The sequence below is a fragment of the Neovison vison genome, chromosome 2 (assembly GCF_020171115.1).
Source record: "Neovison vison isolate M4711 chromosome 2, ASM_NN_V1, whole genome shotgun sequence".
NCBI classification, from domain to species: Eukaryota; Metazoa; Chordata; class Mammalia; order Carnivora; family Mustelidae; genus Neogale; species Neogale vison.
The window spans coordinates 106,483,588-106,506,603 of record NC_058092.1 but is presented as its reverse complement, the minus strand read 5'-3'; the positions used below and the strand labels follow the sequence as shown (position 1 = coordinate 106,506,603).

The window sequence follows — 23,016 nt, the reverse complement described above, 5'->3', positions numbered from 1 at the left end:
GAGATCTCTAAGGTCCCTCATATGCACTATGACTATGAGGTGATTTCAGTTTAAGTGCCCTCTGCAGATTCGTTGCTCCAGCCCCAACGCTGTTAAATTCATTTATTCTAACAGCTTGTCGCTATTGTAGTCATTTACCGTGTACCATGCACGATTTACATGAACTTAACTTCAATAGTTGGAAGTGTTACTAGTATTATTCCCATTTTATAGCTGAGGAAATTGATGCTTAGAAGAAATTAAGTAATCTACCTAAAATTACACAGTGAATGGAAGATAGATCCAGGATTGATACTGTCTGGTTCCAAAGACTGCCCTATCTGTGTTCCTACCTGCCAGTAAAGACTATGTAAAAGAAAACCTGTGGTTCAAAGGAAATGACTAGCTAGTCTTTCCCAACTGTTTTTCTCCCACTCTCATTTCTCAAGAGTTTTCCTGCCGCAGTTCTCAAAGCTGCAGGATAGGTAACGGCTGCTTTGGGCTAAAACATCAGGTTTCCGAATTGCTGGTGTGTGTAACAGTTTAGGTCTTCCGCTCGCCCGGAACCACCCACACAGCTGTTTGTGCTGTGTGGGGCATACCTCTTCGGAGATCCTGGAGGTGGTCCCAGACTAGAGTGGCAGCTATAGAAACCAATAGGCCATGGTATTGTTGGGCCGGAAGCCAATGAGGAGGAATCCGGTGACGGAGAAACGACCGCAATTTGTTTAAGGATGTAGGCACGGGTCTGAAGGAACATGGGGTTTTATCAGAGGTGGCGGCGGCTCCGGCTCCCAGGCTTGCAAACATGCGTGCTGCACACGGTGCGTGAGGTACCTAAAAGTTATGAACCGCGTCGCACCCAGCCCTGCTGTGGGTGTAGACTCTAAACCCAGCCTGACGTCCCTTACCTCTGCCTTGAGTCGCTGGACCCGGCTACCCTAAGCTCTTAGTTGCAGCCATTTCTCCTAAGGTCGACAGACTGGCGAGCATATCCCACCCCTGTATGTCGTAGTCCTCTTACAGACTAGGGATTAGGAACCAAGATCACTTCAATATTCTCATCTCCCACCAGCCCCAGTCCCAGAAATGAATGATGGGACCCATGTTACCCCCTAACCTCTTTCCTTCCAGGCAGCTGTGCCGACCCCTCCACACTGGTTGACAGAGCGGCTTGGCCTTTTTGAGGAGCTATGGACTGCTCAGGTAAAGAGGTTAGCAAGCATGGCACAGAAGGAGCAGCGGACTATTAAGATATCCCTCCCTGGAGGCCAAAAAGTGGATGCTGTGGCATGGAACACAACGCCTTACCAACTAGCCCAGCAGATCAGGTACCAGGCTCATTTTATACCTGCCAGGATTATCCTTCTTCCTCTGTACTTCGAAGGACTCGAACAGGAAATGAAAATTCTGCTTGCTTCTATTCCGTCCCTATCAAGATTGCCTTTTCCTGAGGATTCCTTTTTATCTGCATTAGTTTCATAGTGTCTACCCTTCATTTATTATCCATCGGGAAAAGAAATGATAGGTTTTATTGCTCTGGTGACACCTTTCCCCATTTTCATGTTTGGAGTTGTTGAGAGATAAGTCCCTCTCTTCCCCTGTGGATTGTAACCATGTCTTTTTCTTTATCATCACCCTTCCCCTGGCCAAGTTCAACACTGGCAGATACTGCAGTGGCTGCTCAAGTGAATGGAGAACTTTATGATCTGGAGCGGCCCTTGGAGACAGATTCTGACCTCAGGTTTCTAACATTCAGTTCTGCAGAGGGCAAGGCAGTAAGTCTCTTCCTTTTTGGGAACACCGTGGCAATTCAGCTAAGGGGATATACATACATGTAGAGAGAGAGATCTATTTATCTATCTATATATATCTTTATATACTTTTTTTTTTTAAGATTTTATTTATTTATTTGACAGAGAGAGATCACAAGTAGGCAGAGAGAGAGAGAGAGAGAGGAGGAAGCAGGCTCCCTGCTGAGCAGAGAGCCCGATGCGGGACTCCATCCCAGGATCCTGAGATCATGACCCGAGCCGAAGGCAGCGGCTTAACCCACTGAGCCACCCAGGCGCCCCTATACTTTTTTTTTCTTAATTTAAAATTTTTGTTTATTTGAGGGACAGAACGAATGAAAGATAGGGAGAGAATGAATGAAAGATAGGAAGGGGCAGAGGGAGAAGCAGACTCCCTGCTGAGCTCCCAGAGAGCTAGACGTGGGGCTCGATCCCAGGGCCCCAGGATCATGACCTGAGCCGAAGGTCAACCAACTGAGGCACCCAGGCACCACTCTATGTGTGTGTGTATTTTTTTTTTTAAAGATTTATTTATTTTAGAGAGGGGGAAAGAGCGGGTGGGGAGAGATGGGAAAAGAGAGAGAAACCCAGCAGTCTCCGTGCAGAGCACAGAACCCAACACAGGGCTCCATCTCAGGACCCTGAGATTACAACCTGAACCAAGAATCAGATGCTTAACCAACTGTAATACCCAGGTGTCCCTAAACTAAGGGATATTTAAGTGGGCATATTTCTAGTATTTTGCCTCGGTTACTCCATTTGCAGCTGGGATGGAGACATAACACACACTGCTTGTCTTAACTGGACCTGGCTAAGCTAGAAACTTAGGAAACCAAGTCTATTAAGTAGACATCATTTGTACTAGTAAAAAGGAGAGATCATAAGCTGAAAATAGGTAATTTGCCAGTTTAGTCCTTGCAACTCTACAGACATACGTTACAAGTCATCTGTAGCATGTATTTTTTAATTCTTTATTTTGAAGATGATTTATTCATTTACTTATTTGAGAGAGAGAGAGATATTGAGAGAGAGCATGAGCAGGGCAGAGAGGGAGAAGCACGCTCCCCACCAAGCCAGGAACCGGAGCTGGGGCTCAGTCCCAAGACCCCGGGATTATGACCTGAGCTGAGCTGAAGGCAGATGCTTAACTGGCTAAGCCACCCAGGTGCCCCTACATTTTTTAATTCTAACTTGACTTGCACAACTGAGCACACAACTGGCCTCCTTCCCACTTTGTCGTCTTCATGTCAGCTTAGGTAAAATGGAGCTCATCTGTTAGGATCCAGAAAAATGGAATTTTGTCACCTATGTATAAAAGGTGACCAAATCCTGGAGGAGGGGTTGCATCACATTAGATTCCTGGAATGGTAAAAAATAGAACTAAAAGACCAAACAGAGCCCTTAGGAACTACCATCTTAATCTGAAGCCCTAAAAGGGGATGTTATAAGAGCAACAAAAGAAGCCTGGGCTCCTGCTTCTATGCTCTAGGACTGGGAAGCACCGAGGAGTGGGGCAGGGGGCTACTGTCATCCGTGCATTGCTTATACTAGCCTTTTGTTTTCTATTCATTTTTTTTTTTCTTTTACTATTTAGTGTTCACCTCCAAGGTCAGGTTCCCCATTTTGTGGTATTTTTTTCTGGAAGAGCCTTACTGGTTTCACACCAGCTTCTCTGAGGAGAGGATCAGAGAGTGAGGGGTTAAAGGAGATGATTATGAACTCCTTTCTTGTGAACCCAGGTGTTCTGGCACTCCAGCACCCATGTCCTGGGGGCAGCAGCTGAACAGCTCCTTGGTGCTGTCCTCTGCCGAGGTCCAAGTACAGAATATGGCTTCTACCATGATTTCTTCCTGGGAAAGGAGCGGTAAGTAGTGCAAAGAAAGAGAACGATTCTGGGGTGCTTTCTTTTTTGATATTTTACCGTGTTTTATTTCATTTTTTGACTTTTTGGAGTATAATTGACAAAGTAATTTTTGGAGTATAATTGACAAAGTATATTTTTTTAAGATTTTTTTATTTGTTTGACAAACAGATCACAAGTAGTCAGAGAGGCAGGAAGAGAGAGAGAGAGGAGGAAGCAGGCTCCCTGCCAAGCAGAGAGCCTGACATGGGGCTCTGGGATCATGACCTGAGCCGAAGGCAGAGGCTTTAACCCACTGAGCTACCCAGGCGCCCCCAAAGTAACGTATTTAAAGTGTATAGTGCTTGCTTCGGCAGCAAACACACTAAATTGTACAGTGTAAGAGGTCTTGGCTGGCTCAGTCAGAAGAGTATGCTACTCTTCATCTCAGGGTTGTGAGTTCAAGCCCCATGTTGGGTGTAGAAATGACATAATAAATAAACTTTTAAAACTAAAAAAGTGGGGGCGCCTGGGTGGCTGAGTGGGTTGAGCCGCTGCCTTCGGCTTGGGTCATGATCTCGGGGTCCTGGGATCAAGTCCTGCATCGGGCTTTCTGCTCAGCAGGGAGCCTGCTTCCTCCTCTCTCTCTGCCTGCCTCTCTGCCTACTTGTGATCTCTCTCTGTCAAATAAATAAATAAAATATTTAAAAAAACAAACAAACAAACTAAAAAAGTGTACAGCCTGGTAATTTGATCTTTATATACATTGTGAAAGGATTCCCACAATTGAATTCATTAACATATTCGTTACCTCAGTTCCTCGCTTTGTGTGTGTGTGTATATGAATGCTTAAGATTTGCTCTTACAAATTTCAATATATATACAATGTGGAATTATCAACTATATTCACCATGGTATACGTTAGCTCCTCAAATGTAATTCATTTTATAACTGAGTGTGTACCCTTTCACTGGGGTGGTTTCTGTCCCTTTTCTGGGGTATCAAGCATGTTCAATTTGGAGGAGAAAGTTTGGGGAGGAGCCTCTCCAGGCCTCAACTGTGACATTGGTGCCATTTTCTCCACTAGTCCGTGCGTTTCCTTTTCTGTCTAATTCTGCTTGAAACTTCTCTAGTCTTTATGAATTAACTTTTACTTCCTCCTTCATTACTGTTGCTCTAATTTTGTCCATCCATGTTGCCTGCATCCAGCTTTTAATTTCATACATAGAGCTTTTCCTCCTGCAGGAAAATTTATACCTGTCTGCCTTTGCCAATAATTCTAGATTCTCTAGAGAGCAGGATTTCACCCCCTAGCCAACAGTTCTGGCACCCAGGTGATGCTTCTCAGCAGATGCAAGCCACCCAATTCTCATCTTTCCAGGACAGTCCGGGGCTCAGAGCTGCCTGCTTTGGAGCGGATTTGCCAGGAACTCACAGCTGCCGCTCAACCTTTCCGGAGGCTAGAGGTGTCTCAGGATCAGCTTCGCCAGCTGTTCAAGGTGGGGTGGAGGTGCACACATTTAGGAGAAAGACCCAGAAACATGAGGGAAAGGGTAGCTCTCTCCCAGGACATCTAGGTAGGAATAAAGACTTACCCTCATTCTCCTTCCAGGATAACCCCTTTAAGCTTCGCCTGATTGAGGAGAAAGTGACAGGTCCAATGGCAACAGTATACGGGTGAGAGTTGTCAAAATGGGCGGAAAGGGAGAGGTGGGATGCATCAATGAAGGCCAGAATTGGGATGAGGGAAAGAAGGTAGAAGGTCATCTGTTGCTCTAGAAAAGGAATAGGAACAGGAAATAATTTTATCTCCCATTGCTCTCGCTCTTCGTAGTACAGTTCTTCACTTTTTTTTTAATTTGTCTGCTGAAGTCCATGAGAGGGAAAACACTAGAAGCTCAAGAATTTGGAAACCACTAAATGGCCTTTTCTTTCTCCCAGGTGTGGCATGCTGGTTGATCTTTGCCGGGGCCCCCACCTTCGGCATACTGGACAGATTGGAGGACTGAAGCTGCTAACGGTCAGTTTTGAGGGCAAGGTTAGGTTGAGATCCCTGTGTTCACTGGGATGAGCAGGGGAATGGGAAGATGATCTCTCCCAGCCCCTTCTCTCCTCTAATAGCTGAGCGGAGAATCCAGAAGGAGAAAGATTTTTAGTTCCTACAAATCCCTTACCTTTTGCAAACATCCTTCCCAGGTCCTGAAGCCAATTCACATTCTGTAGTTGGACTTCAGTGGTAGGGAGATGGAGAGGGAGTGTGTGAACAGGTTGGACAGAGTCACTTGAGGGAGGCTTCTGTGGAGAGACGGTGTATAGAACATCATATGATGGGTACAGGTAGAATACTATCAGTGAAAGCCATGCCTTCTATGACAATACTGTTCCTGGGCCAGGTGCTTTATTTATTAGTTGGAATCAGGAGCAGGAAGCAAGGGGAGAGGCAGGTATATAGAGCCAAAAGCGCTGGACTGAAAACCTAGCCATTTGTGCTTAGTCCTAGCTCTGCCACCAGTGAAGTATGTGGCCTTGGGTAACTCTCCTTACCTGTCTTCCCCACCTATAAAATAAGGTTGTTGTAAATTTATATCCTGTCAGTAAATGCACATCACAGAGACAAAGTCAGCTAACATGGGAGAAAGTATTTGAGGAAAAGCTAAAAGTGCTTATAAAACATAGGCTGTTTCTTGTTAAATGGCTCAAGAAAAGAGCAAGCAGAGGCATTTGAATTTCATGTGGCCAGGAGTAGAACATAGTGTGGGAGGCTGATAAGTGGACGGATAGACTGACATCTGACCAGAGCTTAAGGTTACTCTGGTGAGCAGTTACTGGGGGAGGAGGGGGGGGTCCTAAGTACAATGGTGCCTGTGGGAGAATGGGAAGAAAAAGAAGTGGCAGGTTAAAGTTAGGCCTGAGCAGGACACAAGTAGGGATTTGGAGTCTGAGTGTCTCTGAGGCTATAAACATGACAGGAAGTCTGGGAAGATAGTGGTATGCTGGTGGGGGCACGGGGAACAATGAGCACTGAGACGGGACACTTGCGGTGCTTAAGCTCAGTATCAGATAAGCATCATTCAAGGAGAGCTTAGGTATCTACAATCAACCCATCTTCTCTTTGACTTCCTTGTCCTCCCATAGAACTCCTCATCCCTGTGGAGGTCTTCAGGTGCCCCAGAGACACTGCAGCGGGTGTCAGGGATCTCCTTCCCCACAGCAAAGGAGCTGAGGGCCTGGGAAGAATGGAAGGAAGAAGCAGAGTTACGGGACCACCGGCGCATTGGGAAGGTACAGAGATTGGGAGGAGAGGAGTGGGTGTGAAGGAACCTGATGGTGAAGTTGGGAGCAGATTACAAATCCAAGAGATTGAGCAGCTCCCTCGTCCCCACTTTGTCCCGTGGGTGACACTGCTATTCCTGAACAGGCACAGGAGCTCTTCTTCTTCCATGAACTGAGCCCTGGGAGCTGCTTCTTCCTGCCTCGAGGGACAAGGGTGTATAACGCACTGGTGGCTTTTATCAAGGTAAGGGGGACCCAAATTGAGAGGAAAGAAGACCAGGGAGGAAATCAAGGCCCAGAAGATGCCAAGTGTTAAAAGAGGAGGATTAAACGTAAACATTGTAAAGTGCTGGTGTCCTTTAACAAGGTCCTAGGGTGGGAGTGTAGAGAGAGAACATGGTACGTAACAGACTGTGGCTGAGAGCAGCATGGCTTGAGATCTCAGGAGACTCACATACCTGCCAGCCATCCATCTCTCCCCCAGTCACTCTGACCTTCCACGTCTATACTCTTCTCTCCAGGCCGAGTATACCCGCCGTGGCTTCTCAGAAGTGAAAACTCCCATGCTGTTTTCTACGAAACTCTGGGAGCTTTCAGGACACTGGGAACATTACCAGGAAGATATGTTTGCCCTGCAGCCCCCAGGCTCTGACAGGCTCGCAAGCTCCCTGAGTGACCACTCTGCCAGCCGTCCCACAGACACACTTGCCCTCAAGCCCATGAACTGCCCTGCACACTGGTGAGTGAGGAGCCAGGAGGCCTGGGTCCTCCCAGGGCTGGGGGTGGCAGCCAGGTTGAAATAACAGAAAGCGCCTTTTGCAGAGCACTGGGACACCTGATTTGAGTCTTGAATCTACCCTCCAGCTAACGGGAGGTGAATTTGGGGAAACCATACCTCTCTAAGCCTTAGTCTCCTTGTGTAACATCAAGGGTTTGGGGTTGCTGTCCAGAGTTCCTCTTTCGCCTCTGTCCCTGTCACAGAGTAGGGGTGTAGTAAATGAGTCCACTGCTGCTATTCCTAAAGAATGTACTTTAAGCCACGCAGGGCTCAAATTGTGCTGAGTGGGATGAACAGGGCTCAGCAGGAGGGCATGCTAAGGTTGGAGAGGGTGCTAGCTGATGGCACAGAGAAAATAAGCATATTGGGTAGAGGAGCAGTCTGCAGGGGGTCCTTTTCCCTATGGCCCTGACCCTTCCACACCCCATCCTCAGCCTGATGTTCGCTCATCGGCCCAGATCCTGGCGAGAGCTGCCTCTGCGACTGGCCGACTTCGGGGCCCTACACCGGGCCGAGGCCTCTGGCAGTCTAGGGGGACTGACCCGGCTGCGGTGCTTCCAGCAGGACGATGCTCACATCTTCTGTGCACCAGATCAGGTGGCTCTTGCCTAACTCGCCCAAGCATTTCCGAACCACTTTCCACTCTCCACATGAACTGCCAACACTACCGACTGCCAGTCTCTCTCTTCATATGCTACAACTCAGTTACATGATACCCCTAACTGTCCTACGTGTTTGCCTTGTGTTTCCCCCCAAACTCCCATTACGCCAGAGCTCTAGGTATAGCTCACCCACTCGATTTTCTGCCCCCAGCTTGAAGCAGAGATCCGAGGCTGTCTTGATTTCCTCCGTTCTGTCTATGCTGTCCTTGGCTTCTCTTTCCGCCTGGCACTATCCACCCGGCCCTCTGGCTTCCTGGGAGAGCCTTGCCTTTGGGACCAGGCTGAGCAGGTATGTAGGTGAAGAGGCAGATAAACACTCTCTGGTGGGGGAGGGGAGATGGGAATCAGGGTCCTCCTTAGAGGCATATGCTAAGTGGGTCATTTGTTGGGGACTGAAGAGATCCTTTGCTCGTAAAGTATAAGATGACACAGTCCTCTCTTATCTCATTCCCTCATAAAGGTCCTTCAGAGGGCCTTGGAAGAATTTGGAGAACCCTGGGACCTCAACCCTGGAGATGGGGCATTCTATGGGCCTAAGGTAGGTTGGGGACCCTGCTAAGAGTTTTATTCATTCATTTATTGTTTGCTTTATTAGGTGTTTAATAGGAATATTTTTAAACTTGTGTAAGATGTAAAGAAGAGCAGTACATCTCCTGCCCCCATGAAGCTTGTGGTCTTGTGAAAGGTACGGGAGGTAAATGGGCATTTGGGGGCCTCTGAATCTGCCCTCTGTAGGTACCAAGGGAGCAGGTCACTCAGGAAGGTCAGGAAAGGTCTCTGCAGGATTCTCTTTCTAACCTGAAAGTTCACTGTTCGCCAAGTACAGAGGAATTCTAGGTGAGAACAGTGCAGGCAGAGGCTGAGGTCAGGGTTCAAACTTGAAGACCAAGTTGGAAGAAGTAGAAGTTAGGGGGAAAAAAGGACCGGAAAGTGTCTGCTGGATTTGGTGAAAATGTTAGATATTGAAGGACCAGGGTGCCTGTGTGGCTAAGTCGGTTAAGAGTCTGCCCCAGCTCAGGTCATGATCTCAGAGTTCTGGGATTGAGCCCCACTTCAGGCTCCCTGCTTGGCAGGGAGCCTGCTTCTCCCTCTCCCTTTGCACATCACCCTGCTTGTGCTCTCTTACTCTCTCTGTCAAATAAATAAAATCTTTAAAAAAGAAAAAAGATATTGAAGGACTATTTTTGGTAAAGTGGAGGTTGGAGTTGGAGTCTGAGCTGAATGAATGAACATAACTCTTTTGAGAATTTTGGCTCTTAAAAAAGTAAAGGAGAGGGCACGTCGGTGGCTTAGTTGGTTAAGCGACTGCCTTCAGCTCAGGTCATGATTCCAGGGTCCTGGGATCAAGTCCTGCATCGGGCTCCCAGCTCCATGGGGAATCTACTTCTCCCTCTGACCTTCTCCCCTCTCATGCTCTCTCTCACTCTCTTTCTCTCAAATGGATAAATAGAATCTATTAAAAAAAAAAAAAAGTAAAGGAGAATAGCCAAAGGGGCATGGGTAATCAAAAGAGATTTTGGTGATAAAAGGAGAAATTTGAGAATGTTTAAATGCTCTGATGAAGGAGAGCCTGTTAGGGTCAGGGAGAAATTGAAGTTGTAGAAGGGTTTCAGTAGAGGGAATTTCTTAGGGAGGTTTGAAAGGATAGGATTGAGAGACCACCTTTGGCATCACATTGGAGGCAGGAAGAGAAGTTGGGGGTACATCCAAGGAAGTCTGTAGGTGTGACAGGAAGTTGAGACATCTTTCCATCTCATGTTACCATTATCTGATTTCCCCGTGAGATGGGAGACAGGATCATTTGCTGAGATGGGAGTTGGGCAGAGGAGAGTTTCCAGTGAGGCAGTGAAGATAGGAAGAGGAGAAAGAGAATCCTTGAGAATAGGACACAAAACTGACTAGGGCAGCAAAGGATTGCTGACAGTAGCCAGGCCCCAGTTAAAGTTCAAAACAGGGACTAGCATGGTTGCATCAGTTCCCATTTATGCATGGGGTAATGCATGCTAGGTGTGGTATGGGGCATGCTAGGCAGCTCGGGGGGTTTCTGTTGTAGGGCCAAGATGGTGGGAGGCCAGAGTGCCACCAGGCTGGGGTTTGCCGTGGGCATGGGACAGGAGAACAGTGGTAGAAGAGAACCAGGAAGAGTGGTTCCAGCTGCATGGGGAAAGAAGGAAAGGTGGGTAGGGAATGGGCTGTGAATGGGAAGGAACCTAGGAACTTACAAGCAATTCGTAGGAATAATTGTCGGAGCCAGAAGACCAAAGACGGTCATCAGAGGAGCGGGGTGTGTGATGTGGTGTTCTGGAGGCGCACAGTTCGGGGCAGTGACAAGATGAAGGCTATATCTGTGCATGAGTGCTCATAAAGATCTTGAAGATGATGAAGTCAGGGAATTCAGAGCCCAGGGTGTGGGTGGGTCATTTGTGTCAATGTTGATGTCCCTTAAAGTCATACCATTACTGAGTAGAAGGAACCACTGCTAGAGTGCCTAGTGAGTGAAGTAGAGTATGTTATAGCAATGACACATCTCAAAACAGCCTGCCATGTGGGTCGGTAGAAGGTAGGGGGCACATTCAGTAGAAGCCCCTGCTTCTGGTTGCCCTTACATCCTCCCATCTGTCTCCTCCAGATTGATGTGCACCTCCACGATGCCCTGGGTCGGCCCCATCAGTGCGGGACAATCCAGCTTGACTTCCAGCTGCCCCTGAGATTTGACCTCCGGTACAAGGGGTACAGAGCCTCGCCCGGTCCCCTTTTCCCTTGACTACCAGCAGAATAGGTAGAGAGCAACTTCCCCTTCTATCTTTGTCCCTAAAAATGAAACCCGAATCCTCTACACCTTTGCTGGAGCTAAATATTTCTTGGAAACTGGATGGTGCTCTTGGGTGCACGCACATCTTATGACTCTTCCTCTGTTCCATCTGTCCTCCTCTTTCCCTCCAAGGCAGGCGGGTGTCCTGGAGCGTCCAGTCCTCATTCACCGAGCAGTGCTAGGTTCTGTGGAAAGGATATTGGGAGTGCTGGCGGAAAGCTGTGGAGGAAAATGGTGAGACCTCTGGCCCCTGATTTCTGTTCTGGTCCTCAGAGCAGATGGTGCATGCTCCAGGTCCTGGTCTCCTCAGATCGCCTCTTCTGTTTTCCTCTCAGATCATCTCTTCGCAGCCACAGTTGCAGTCAGAGCCAGAGTAAATAGTTTGCCTTCCTCTCCTCTCTCCACCAGGCCATTGTGGCTGTCCCCATTCCAGGTGCTGGTCATCCCTGTGGGAACCGAGCAAGAGGAATATGCCAGGGAGGTAAGGAGAAGCTGGGCAGGGTGCACAGGGGCTGAAGCAGGACTACCTGGAGTCCAGAGCTGATCAGTGGGTAGGAAGGTGTCACATAGTAGAGTGGAAGGGAAATAGCATTTGGAGCCACTGGACTGGGCTCAAATGGCTGCCTGCCTTTATGCTGGAACCACATCTGAGAAATGAGACTTAATTCCTTGCCTCTGGGGATGCCTGGAAATTTAACAAATTAACAAATGTTAAACGCTGACAGTAGAGCACTTGGCACAAAAGGGACCTGGAGAAGTGTTGGTTTCATATTTCCTTTCTAGAGAGAAGTAACGATGTGTATAGTACCAAAGTCAGGTAGCTAGTTGGGTAGTGCTGTGGCTAGAGCAGGCAGAGTTGGGGAATTGGTGGCAGGCTTGGCTCCAGTAGGAAGGAGACAGAAACTACGGGGGAGATGGGGACCGGCCTCAGTGCAAAGATGAACAAAGAGGGGTTGTCCGCAAGAATCAGAGACCCTTGAGGCAGAGGATGGAGGAACAGATCTGGGGCATCAGGAAGATTGGTATCAGACTATTCTAGCTTCTCAGCCTTCAGTCCCTGGCATTAAACCTCTGTCCCTCTGCCCCAGGTACAGCAGAGGCTGCAGGCTGCAGGTCTGGTCTGTGACCTGGATGCTGACTCAGGACTGACCCTCAGCCGGAGAGTCCGCCGGGCTCAGCTTGCCCACTACAATTTTCAGTTCGGTGAGTGACCAGCAGCACAGACCCTCAGAACCCTGCACTCTCTGCTGGCCTGCCATGCTATTCTTTCCTATTAAATTTGCTTATCTGCTTATTTGGGTTAATTGGGGTTCATTCATTACCTGAGCTGGATTCAGGACACCTGAACCATTTGGGCCCTGGGTTCCTTCACCCCCTGACAATCAGTTCTCACCCTCAGAATAATTTCCTTTTTCTTCTTTTTAAAAATATTTTATTTATTTACTTGACAGCGAGATAGCACAAGTGGGCAGAGCAGCAGGCAGAGGGAGAGGAGAAACAGGCTCTCCAATGAACAGGGAGCCTGCCGCAGGGCTCGATCCCAGGACCCTGGAATCTGACCTGAGCTGAAGGCAGACCAACACCTAGTACAAAATAATATTCTCAACAGAAAAAAAAAGTACAAAATCATAGACACTTGAGAAAACATTTGGTGAGATTTAGATTATTACAATTTATGGTGGAAAGTGAGTACCTTCAAGACTAGGGCTGGTTTTGTGTGTAGCCAGCCAGTGTTTGAATTTTACCCGATGGGCCCATATTTTCAGACATCTCCACTAAAGTTCCCCTTGAGACTGAGTGGGACAGTTTGAACCACATTGGCTCTGGGGATGTTGCCCAAGGCTCACTGTATTTTGATGCAAATACACTATTTCTTTTTGGACTCAATTTTATCCTTATAATTTTTGTATGTTTTACCATTTATTTCTAATTATATGCATAGTAACTCTAACATTAATTTCTTTATTTATTTTTTTAATTAAATTTATTTATTTTCAGCATAACAGTATTCATTATTTTTTCACCACACCCAGTGCTCCATGCAATCCGTGCCCTCCATTATACCCACCACCTGGTACCCCAACCTCCCACCCAATTTCTTTATTTTTTTAAATTAAATGAAAAAATTTTTAATTGATGTATATTTGACACAATATTACATTAATAGTTGACACAATGTTACATTAATTTCAGGTATACAGCATAGGGATTGGACACTTCTGTACATTACTCAGTGCTTGTCACAATAAATGTAGCTACCATCTGTCACCATACAATGTTATTACAATAATGACATAGTGATAATGACATATGGGGCACCTGGCTGGCTCATTTAGTAGAACATGTGACTCTTGATCTCAGGGTTGTGAATTCAAGCCCCAAGTTGGGTGTAAAGCTTACTTTAAAAAAAAAAAAAGAAAGTGAAATCATATGGTTTTTGTCTTTCTCTGACTAACTTCACTTAGCATAGTATTCTTTGGGTCCATCTGTTTTGTCACACAATCTCACCCCTCCTTTTTTTTTCTGGCTGAGTAATATTCTGTTGTGTGTATGTGTTTGTGTTTACCCCCCCACATCTTTATCCATATATCTGTTGATGGACACTTTTGTTGCTTCCATATATTGGCTATTGCTAATAATGCTGCAGTAAATGGAGGGGTACATACATTTTTTTGAATTAGTGTTTTCTTTTAGCCAGGAGTCGGGGAGGTGGTAAATACCATGCAGTATTGGTACTAGTAAGACCTAGTACCAATACAAGATATCTTATGGTATTTCTTTTTCTATTTTTATTTATTTATTTATTTTAAAGATTTTATTTATTTGGCAGAGAGATCGATCACAAATAGGCAGAGAGGCAGGCAGAGAGAGAGAGAAGGAAGCAGGCTCCCTGTTGACCAGAGAGCCCAATGCGGGACTTGATCCCAGGATCCTGAGATCATGACCCAAGCCAAAGGCAGAGGCCCAACCCACTGAGCCACCCAGGTACCCGGTATTTCTTTTTTTTTAATTTTTTGAGGAACCTCCATACTGTTTTCTACAGTGGCTGCACCAGCTTGCATTCCCACCAACAGTGAACAAAAGTCCCTTTTTCTCCCCGCCCCTGCCAAAACTTGTTATTTCTTGTCTCCTTGATACTAACCATTCTGACTGGTATGAGATGATATCTCATTGTGGTTTTGTTTTGCATTTCCCTGATGATTAGTGTTGTTAAGCATCTTTTTTTTTTTTTTTAAAGATTTTATTTATTTATTTGGCAGAGAGAGATCTCAAGTAGACCGAGAGGCAGGCAGAGAGAGAGGGAAGCAGGCTCCCTGCTGAGCAGAGAGCCCGATGCAGGACTCGATCCCAGGACTCTGAGATCATGACCTGAGCCGAAGGCAGCGGCTTAACCCACTGAGCCACCCAGGCGCCCTGTTAAGCATCTTTTTATGTGCCTGGTGGCCATCTCTATGTCATCCTTGGGAAAATGTCTATTTAGGCCTTTTACCTAGTTTCAAGTATGACTGTTTGGTGGTTTTTTGGTGTTTTGTTTTGTTTTTTTAAGATTTTATTTATTTGACAGACAGAGATCACACGTAGGCAGAGAAGCACACGGAGAGAAAGAGGAGGAAGCAGACTCCCCAGTGAGCGGAAAGCTCAATGCGGGGCTTGATCCCAGGACCCCGAGATCATGACCTGAGCCGAAGGCAGAGGCTTAACCCACTGAGCCACCCAGGCGCCCCAGTTTTTTTGTTTTTTGTTTTGTTTTGTTTTCTGGTGTTGAATTGTATGAGTTCTTTATATGTTCTGTATATTAACCCCTTACCAGATATAGTGTTCGTGAATATCTTCTTCCATTCAGTAGGATGCCTTTCCAGTGTATTGACAGTTCCTTTGCTGTGCAAGAGCTTTTTAGTTTGATGTGGTCCCAGTAATTTATTTTTGCTTTTGTTTCTCCTGCCTGGGAAGACATCCAGAATAACATTCCTAAAGCCAATGTCCAAGATATTATCACCTATGTTTTCTTCTAGGAATTTTATGGTTTCAGGAAAACAGTTTTCTTCTGACCCTCCTCCAAGCTGTTGGTGTCTGTTAGGTTAATTAACCAAAGGAGCATTAGAGAGAAAGGGACAGGAAGGACTAATAAGGTGTTAATTAGTTAGCTTTGTTTATTCTAGACCCAGATGAAGTCAGCCCTAAGGGATGATGAGAAAGAACTTAAGAAGAGTCAGGCCACCTTGTTCCTTCTTTATTTCTCCACTCGGAGCTTTGTCTTGAAGACAAGGAGCAGAAACTCCACTTATCAGATCACTCAGCTTTCTTGGTTTTTTGTTTGTTTGTTTTTGGGTTTTTTTTTTTTTAATTTTATTTATTTATTTGAAGGACAGAGATCACAAGTAGGCAGAAAGGCAGGCAGAGAGAGAGGAAGGGAAGCAGGTTCCCTGCTGAGCAGAGAGCCCTACTCGGGGCTTGATCCCAGAACCCTGGGATCATGACCTGAGCCAAAGGCAGAGGCTTTAACCCACTGAGCCACCCAGGCGCCCCTCAGCTTTCTTGTTTTATACACCTACTCGCCCGGTGGCACTTAGAGCAAGTTGCCCCATGACCCCCTGGGCTTGCCTATGAGTCTTGTACGCCTGTCACCCTTCCCTCTCTTTAATGCCCCCCACCCCCCATACACACACAGTTTCTCTCTGGGTCTGCTGCTTGCTCTGTTTGTCTCTCTCTGGCTGACCCTACTATCTTCGACCCCTAGGCTCCTGACTGGAAGTGATAAGGCATGGAGGGCATGTCTGGAACATTTCCTTATCTCGTCAGGATGATCAGGGGAACTGGAGAGCAAGAGACACTAAATATACCCTTTTCCTGAACTATATCTGGGCTGTGCTCTCACCCTTTTTAAAGATTGGGGTCTCTTGAATTTTTGCCTATCCCATGTGGGTACGTGTGCCCTGACAGTCGCAAACCTCCTCTCTTCCTGCAGTGGTTGGCCAGAAAGAGCAGAGTGAGAGAGCAGTGAACATTCGGACTCGAGATAACCGCCGACTCGGGAAGCGGGACTTGACTGATGCTGTGCAGCGGCTGCTGGAGCTCCAGAACACCAGGGCCGCAGATGCTGAGGCAGTGTTCTGAGCTTTTGTGTACAGATATGGCAGGAGCTGCCGGCTTCCCTTCATGTGGGGAGACCTTGACCTAACTGCCAGAGTCTGGAGGCCCCCAGACCGATCAGAATTCATGTGGAGGCACAAGTTTGCTCTCCTGGAAAGATATTTGATCTGGGGGAAGCTCAGCTGTTTGGATGTGAGGAGCATGAAAGTATAAAGAATAAACTTGAAGCTCTTGGGTACGTGTCTTCATCTTCATCTCTGACTCCTGAGCGGGGAATAAAAGGGAATTGGATTCTGTCTCCGTCTCATTTGTCCCAGGGCACTGGGGAAACAGAAAGGGGGCAGCCCTGGCCGCTCACTGGTAGGGGAGCTCCTGGGGTAGCTGTCCTGTCCCCCACCCTGGACTCTTTAGTTCCTTATTTCCCCAACCCCAATTCAGCAGGCTGTACTGCTCCACAGTAGGCAGCATGAAGACAGGGAGCCGAGGCATAAAATAATCTCTTTTTTTTAAGATTGTATTTATTTATTTGAGAGAGAGAGCACAAGCGGGCAGGAGGGTCAGAGGGAGAAGCAGGCTCCCCACTGAGCAAGGAGCCCAACGTGGGCCTCTATCCCAGGACCCAGGAGATGATGACCTGAGCCAAAGGCAGGTGCTTAACAGACTGAGCCACCCAGGTGCCCCAGGTCTCAACATCTCTTACTCCATGAATCTCAGAATCCATTTCTCTGGGAATCATAAGAACGCTTTCCTCTTCTCAGCCTTGTTCTCCTCAGTCCTCTTAGGAGACCTCAGGGTGAATTTGGAAGGAGTGGCCACCAGAGGAGGAGCAGCTGGGACTGAGTCATGGCAGGAAATAGGAGGGAGGGAGTTCTCCCCAGATAGCCATATAAAAGGAGAAGGAACCAGCCCCGAGGTTCACAACAGCCGTAACAGCAACAGGAGAAGCAGGCTCCCAGCAGCCCAGCCCTTCAAACCCAGATCTACCTAGGACAACCCCCCCGCTGGGTGCCAGCAACAAGTCTTTGCCCCAGGATGGGGACCATGTCCAGAGCAGCCTTGGTCTTGGCCTGTCTGGCTGTTACTTCTATAGCCTCTGAGGGAGGTGAGTTGGGGTTGGAGCCAGCACTTGGGAAGAGGCTCTGACCAGTGTGGGCCTGGGGCCGGGGGCCAGCCGTCCTCTATATGGCTCATTGCCAGTAGGGTGATTGCATACTTGGCCTTGCATTTCTCAGCAGATCCAAGGCGGGGCTGGGCACTGGAGCTTTTAAACTGGGAGAGGGAGCAGGTGCACAGGAGAGGGGTTCCTAGAGATTCCTGCCAGGAAACAGGAAATTGGGAGTCAAATGGACAACTCTTCAGAGGATGGGTGGATTCCCAGAATGAGGGGTTCCTGCCTCAAGAAAATATATATATGGGGCCTATCAAGCAGGGGAGAGAGAAAGAATGGGGCCTCCAGGCTGGTCAAAACTGAATTGCTGGGCGCCTGGGTGGCTCGGTGGGTTAAGCTGCTGCCTTCACTCGGGTCATGATCTCGGGGTCCTGGGATTGAGTCCCGCATCAGGTTCTCTGCTCAGCAGGGAGCCTGCTTCCCTCTCTCTCTGCCTGCTTGTGATCTCTGCCTGTCAAATAAATAAAATCTTTGAAAAGAAAAAAAAAAAAAAAAAACAGCTGAATTGCTGATCCAAAGAGCCTTGACCAACTCCTTTCCTGGTTAGGAGGAGTTGAGAGGGTGTCTATCCACAGGGGACCAGGCCCAGTGACTCTATCTAGCACACACACATCTGCTGGATGCTGGACAAAACACTACCAAGGGAAACAACTGTTGAGATCTGGTTTTCCAAAGGCCTGTGTCATTGTCCCGCCTAGGTGCTCATCTTCTGTGATTGCAGATCAGCTCCAGGCGAAACCTTTCCCTGTGGCTGTGGGGCGATTTGCCTCAGGAATCCTACTCATGCCAGTCCCTGGGTCCTAAATTGAGACCTAAGCTGAGGAGGATCTAGGACCAGCTAAAGGGGTGGCACTTAAAGTTAGAGGTGGGCTTTTCAGAAGGCCCGCAGATATTTAAACAGCCTAGAGTTGGTGAGCATTTGAAGCCCCAACCAGTTCAAAGTCCAGACTTGCTCCTCTGAAAAACTAGAGAGGCATCCTGGCTGAGAGACTGAAAGGAAGAGCCCAGAAGCCCTGAGGGAGAGACACTGACAGATTAAGGCCTCCACCATCTCACTCCCCCCTGCTCCCAGTCCTATCCATCACATTCCCTTCAGGCCTGGACTCGAGACCCAAGGCTTTGAGCCTGGTGGAGGTGAGGCTGACAGAATAGCATGGCTTTCTCAGAACCCAACTGGCACACCTAGGTGGGTTTGGACGGGGGGCGGGGGGGTATTCATTAGGGAACGGGACAAGAGCAATACAGAGGGGCATCTGGCATCTTGTTCATCTTGCCTATACCCTTGACATCTACTGCCCCCACATCCTATGCTTGGGAACAAGAATGGGCTCCTCAAGCCACCTCTGACTCACCTTTCATCTGCCAGGCTCCGAGTCTCCAGGGAAGAGGGAGCTGGGCCCAGAGACCCTCACGTACCACATTCAAGAAGGTAAGAGTTTGGAGGAGCAGCAAGAGATGGGGGGCTAGGAGAAACTGTCAGCTCTGACCATCTCCCCTCTTAACCTCTAGTTGGCTATGCAGCACCCCCCTCCCCACCCCGGACCCGAGCCCTCCCCATGGACCACCCTGACACCCATCAGCGTGGCTCTGACTTTGAGGGACAGGGTGAAGGTAAGTCCACCATGCACCCTTCTGTTGCCCCTCCAGGTTTCTAGTCTGGCTTTACTTCCCATTCCTCACATGGGGTGGAGTGGGAAGGCCCTGGCCATTTCTTGCCCTGGCTGGGAGCATGGATGGTCTGCTCACATACCCCCCTCCCTTCTGTAGTGCAGCCCCCTCGCTCTCTGGAAGCCATCCCTATCCAAGAGGAGGAGTTGCCTCCTCCCCAACTCCCTGTGGAAAACAAAGGTGAGCGCTCACCCTTTCCTCACCACGAGCCCACTACAATCTTGCTGATGTCAGTCTGATCTTTGCTTCTTTGTGCCCTCACTCCTGTCTTGTAGTGGACCCCCATTTCCCTCAGGAAGCCATCCCTCTCCAAGAAGAGCTGCCCCCTCCCCAGGACCCTGTTGAACAGAAGGAAAGTAAGTGACTGCCTCTCCTCATCACCCTCCTGCCTGATGAGCGTGGGCTTTGGGGCTCTGCTACTCGCTAGCTGTGTAACTTCGGGTGAGTTGTCCCTCTAAGCTTTAGTTTCCTCATCTATAAAAATGGGGAAATAACACCTGTTTTATAAAGTTATGAGATTAAATGGCATAAAAGTAGCATTTATTTTCACTTGCTTCTGTACTGACTTCCTCTTTATGAGTGGCATTTGGCCAGGTCCCCCTTTTCTAGCCCATCCCATGGTTTCTGCTTGCACATCTCCTTCTGTCCCAGTAGAACCATCTTTCCTACATCAGGAGGAAATGACCTTCCCATCTAAGCAGAGAGAGGGTGAGTGACAGCTCTGGTCTGTCCATTCCTCTGCTTTCATGCTCTGGACCCTGGGGAGGGAGGTAAGGAGCCTGAGCCATGGGAAGCAGCACAGGGAACAGGCCTGGTTTGTGGGGCTATAAAGGGGAATCCTTTCATGCCCCGGTTCTCTTTCCTTTCCATCAGTCATCCTGAAGGCAAAAGCCACAAGTTCATTTCTATCCCCTATCCTCCCAACCTTTTCTCCTTAACCCCAAGTTCTTTCAGTCCTCTCAGCTCATCCAGACTTTCTGTGTCCCACTCATTCCCCTTTACACTCTGTTTTCTCCAATCTAGAAAAGCCAGCTCCTATCATGGATCGTAGCCCCCCTGAGCCTGAGTCTTGGAATCCAGCCCTGCACTGCCAGCAGGGCCGATCCCGAGGGGGCTGGGGCCACCGGCTGGATGGCTTCCCCCCTGGGCGGCCTTCTCCAGACAATTTGGACCAGATCTGCCTTCCTAATCGTCAGCATGTGGTGTATGGCCCTTGGAACCTGCCACAGTCTGGCTTCTCCCACCTTACTCGCCAGGGTGAGACCCTCAATTTGCTGGAGACTGGATATTCCCGCTGCTGCCGCTGTCACAGCCACACAAACCGCTTGGACTGTGCAAAACTCGTGGTAAGCGTTGGGCTCTTGATGCCAGGAGTGTCCTTTAACCTCCAGACAGTATGTGTGTATGTTTGAAGGACTTCTAGGCCTGGGTATGTAGGAAACTCAGGAACTTTTTCTTGGCCCTACCTTGTGCCTCCTCAGTGTGCTGGGAGGGCAGAAGACAGCCTCTGCTTCTTTCTTATCTACCTGCCCAGGGTCCTTTTCTGGAGCCTGGGAGGAAGACAGGAATGTGGACAATGGGCTGCTGGGCTGATCCATCCCTCTTGCTCTAGTGGGAGGACGCAATGACCCGATTCTGTGAGGCCGAGTTCTCAGTCAAGACCCGACCCCACTGGTGCTGCAAACAGCAGGGGGAGGCTCGATTCTCCTGCTTCCAGGAGGAAGCTCCCCGGCCATACTACCAGCTCCGGGCCTGCCCCAGCCACCAGCCTGGTATCTCCTCGGGCCCCGAGGTGCCTTTCCCCCCCGGGGTACCCACACTGGACAATGTCAAGAACATCTGCCACCTAAGACGCTTCCGTTCTGTGCCACGCAACCTCCCAGCTACTGACCCCATCCAAAGACAGCTGCAGGCATTGACCCGGCTAGAGGGGGAGTTCCAGCGCTGTTGCCGGCAGGGGAACAACCACACCTGTACATGGAAGGCCGTAAGTGGGCGTCCCGGTCCCAAGAACCTGTCTGCCCGTCCGCCCATCTCCGACCTCTGGTCCTGCTGATCCGTTCATCCATGCACCTCCCCAGTGTGAGCACGTCTGCCCGTTCATCTGCTTGCAAGTGTCCGTCCATCCATTGTTTTCGTCATTTGCGTCTGTTCACCTTGAGCCTTCATCCTGCACTTCTGGCCTGGTCTACCCATGATCCCACACTTGCACCCATGTGCCATCCATCCCTGCAGCTCTGGCCTTATCTGACCCCTTCGTCTACTCCAGCCTATGTCCTGTGGCCAGATCCAAGCCTCATTTGTGCTTCCGTCCTTCCACCTTCCCAGCATCATACATCCACACTTGCCAGTCCTTGTCCTCTGGTTCCTTACCCTTCCCTTTTGGCACCTGTGGCTGGGTCCCTCATCTCATAGCATAGGGCAGTAAGGGAAGCAGAGGGTCAGAAGAGAAGGGGCCAAGTGTCCAGGCTTCTGACTTCCCTCTCTCTGGCCCACAGTGGGAGGATGCCCTTGATGGATACTGTGATCAGGAACAGTCTGTCAAGACCCACCACCACTCGTGTTGCCACTACCCTCCTAGCCCTGTCCGTGATGAGTGCTTTGCCCGTCGGGCTCCCTACCCCAACTATGACCGGGACATCTTGACTCTAGACCTCAGCCGAGTTACCCCCAACCTTATGGGCCATCTCTGTGGAAATGGAAGAGTTCTCAGCAAGCAGTGAGTCTTGCCAAGTTCTTCCTCAACTCTCCTCCCTTCCCCAAAACCTCCCTCCTGGGGTACCCCGTGGGGCACTATTGATAAGAACAAAACCATGGTCTCCGAGTACCATTTTGAAGCCTAGGGATGCCTAAAGACCCTGATCCTCTCCCCTTTCCCACCAACATAGTAAACAAATTCCTGGGCTGATCCGGAACATGACTGCCCACTGCTGTGACCTGCCGTTTCCAGAGCAGGCCTGCTGTGCTGAGGAGGAGGTAAGTGGGGGCAGTAGGAGATCATAGTCTCCCAAGAAAGGCAGGGGATGAGGGGAGAGAGGGCTAGAACTGCTGGCTATCCCTTCTCTTTAGTACCTCAGACCCGCCCACAGAAATAAAGAGGATGAGTGGGGAAGATCTTTTTTATTGATCCCAAAGTCTTCATTCCTGACCTAATCTGCTCCCCACTTCTGAGTTCTTATTATGTCTTTTCTGGGCCTCAGGCTTCAGGCATTTCCATATGGGCACATGTCCATTACAAAAAATCTAACTGTGGAAGCCAGGCTTGAACTTTCTTTGGGCCCCAGGAGGGGACCTAGGGAGACAGCAGTAGAAGCTGAGGGAAGGGGGACTTTGAACAACCAAGTATCGATGCTTGACCTTAAACACTCCTCTCCCCATCATCTCTGCTTTACTTTTCTCCTTCAGAAGTTGGCCTTCATTGAGGATCTTTGTGGTCCCCGACATAATTTCTGGCGAGACTCTGCCCTCTGCTGTAACCTGAATCCTGGAGATGAACAGACCAACTGCTTCAACACTTACTATCTGAGGAATGTGGCTCTAGTGGCTGGAGACAGTGGGGATGACAAGGGCCAGGGCAAGCAGGGCCAAGTCGGGGAAGAAGTATCAGCCCCACCCCAGAGCCCAAGGAAGAGTGAGTCACCCCAGAGCCTTGGAGGATCAGATTGGGGGAACCCCACCCTCCTTGAGCACTCATTACAGTAAACACCTCTTGGATTTGGCATCCTCATTGTCTTTAGCATCTCACATACAAACACACCCTCCTAAGCCTGCTTGGATTTTCTTCAGGGACTGGCCTCTGAGGCCCACTGCCCTGCCCCTTCTGACTGAGCAGAACTATTCCACAGGCTATGATGGTACCATAACTAAATGTCTTAACTTCATTATTTGTCATCTTGAAGTTATTCATATATTTGAAAAGTAGTATCACCTTGTTAGCTAGCTATCATTTAAA

The 23,016-nt window shown here is 48.7% G+C and overlaps 2 protein-coding genes across 5 annotated transcripts; both read left to right on the top strand.

Annotated features, from left to right (window-relative positions):
• Positions 1-682: 682 nt before the first annotated feature.
• Positions 683-16,466, top strand: TARS2 (threonyl-tRNA synthetase 2, mitochondrial). 4 transcript variants are annotated; one of them, XM_044239122.1, is made up of 18 exons: positions 683-803; positions 1,114-1,310; positions 1,634-1,757; positions 3,512-3,636; positions 4,994-5,111; positions 5,225-5,289; positions 5,554-5,632; positions 6,748-6,894; positions 7,031-7,129; positions 7,407-7,624; positions 8,098-8,260; positions 8,477-8,614; positions 8,786-8,863; positions 10,955-11,055; positions 11,270-11,371; positions 11,546-11,618; positions 12,226-12,340; positions 16,104-16,466. In XM_044239122.1, exons 1-18 carry the CDS (start codon positions 738-740, stop codon positions 16,250-16,252), a joined length of 2,157 nt encoding a protein of 718 aa, XP_044095057.1. In that variant the 5' UTR covers positions 683-737; the 3' UTR covers positions 16,253-16,466. The 4 variants fall into 4 exon arrangements, with proteins under 4 accessions (XP_044095057.1, XP_044095058.1, XP_044095056.1 ...); XM_044239123.1 differs by having other exon boundaries at positions 683-812; positions 10,955-11,046; XM_044239121.1 differs by having other exon boundaries at positions 683-812.
• Positions 16,467-17,115: 649 nt separating this feature from the next.
• ECM1 (extracellular matrix protein 1) lies at positions 17,116-22,945 on the top strand. Its single transcript, XM_044239120.1, is given in 11 exon segments — positions 17,116-17,330; positions 18,763-18,825; positions 18,906-19,007; positions 19,164-19,244; positions 19,340-19,420; positions 20,088-20,410; positions 20,677-21,051; positions 21,563-21,783; positions 21,953-22,040; positions 22,470-22,653; positions 22,656-22,945. Coding segments are annotated over 11 exon segments (1,632 nt in total). The 5' UTR covers positions 17,116-17,260; the 3' UTR covers positions 22,700-22,945.
• The last annotated feature ends 71 nt before the right edge of the window (positions 22,946-23,016 follow it).

Bases quoted from the DNA above. Each gene is read 5' to 3' on its own strand.
- TARS2 (XM_044239121.1), top strand. From the start codon at position 738: ATGGGGTTTTATCAGAGGTGGCGGCGGCTCCGGCTCCCAGGCTTGCAA. The intron at 1,311-1,633 runs GTACCAGGCTCA...CCCCTGGCCAAG, and splicing joins CAACTAGCCCAGCAGATCAG to TTCAACACTGGCAGATACTG. The intron at 7,625-8,097 runs GTGAGTGAGGAG...CCCCATCCTCAG, and splicing joins ATGAACTGCCCTGCACACTG to CCTGATGTTCGCTCATCGGC.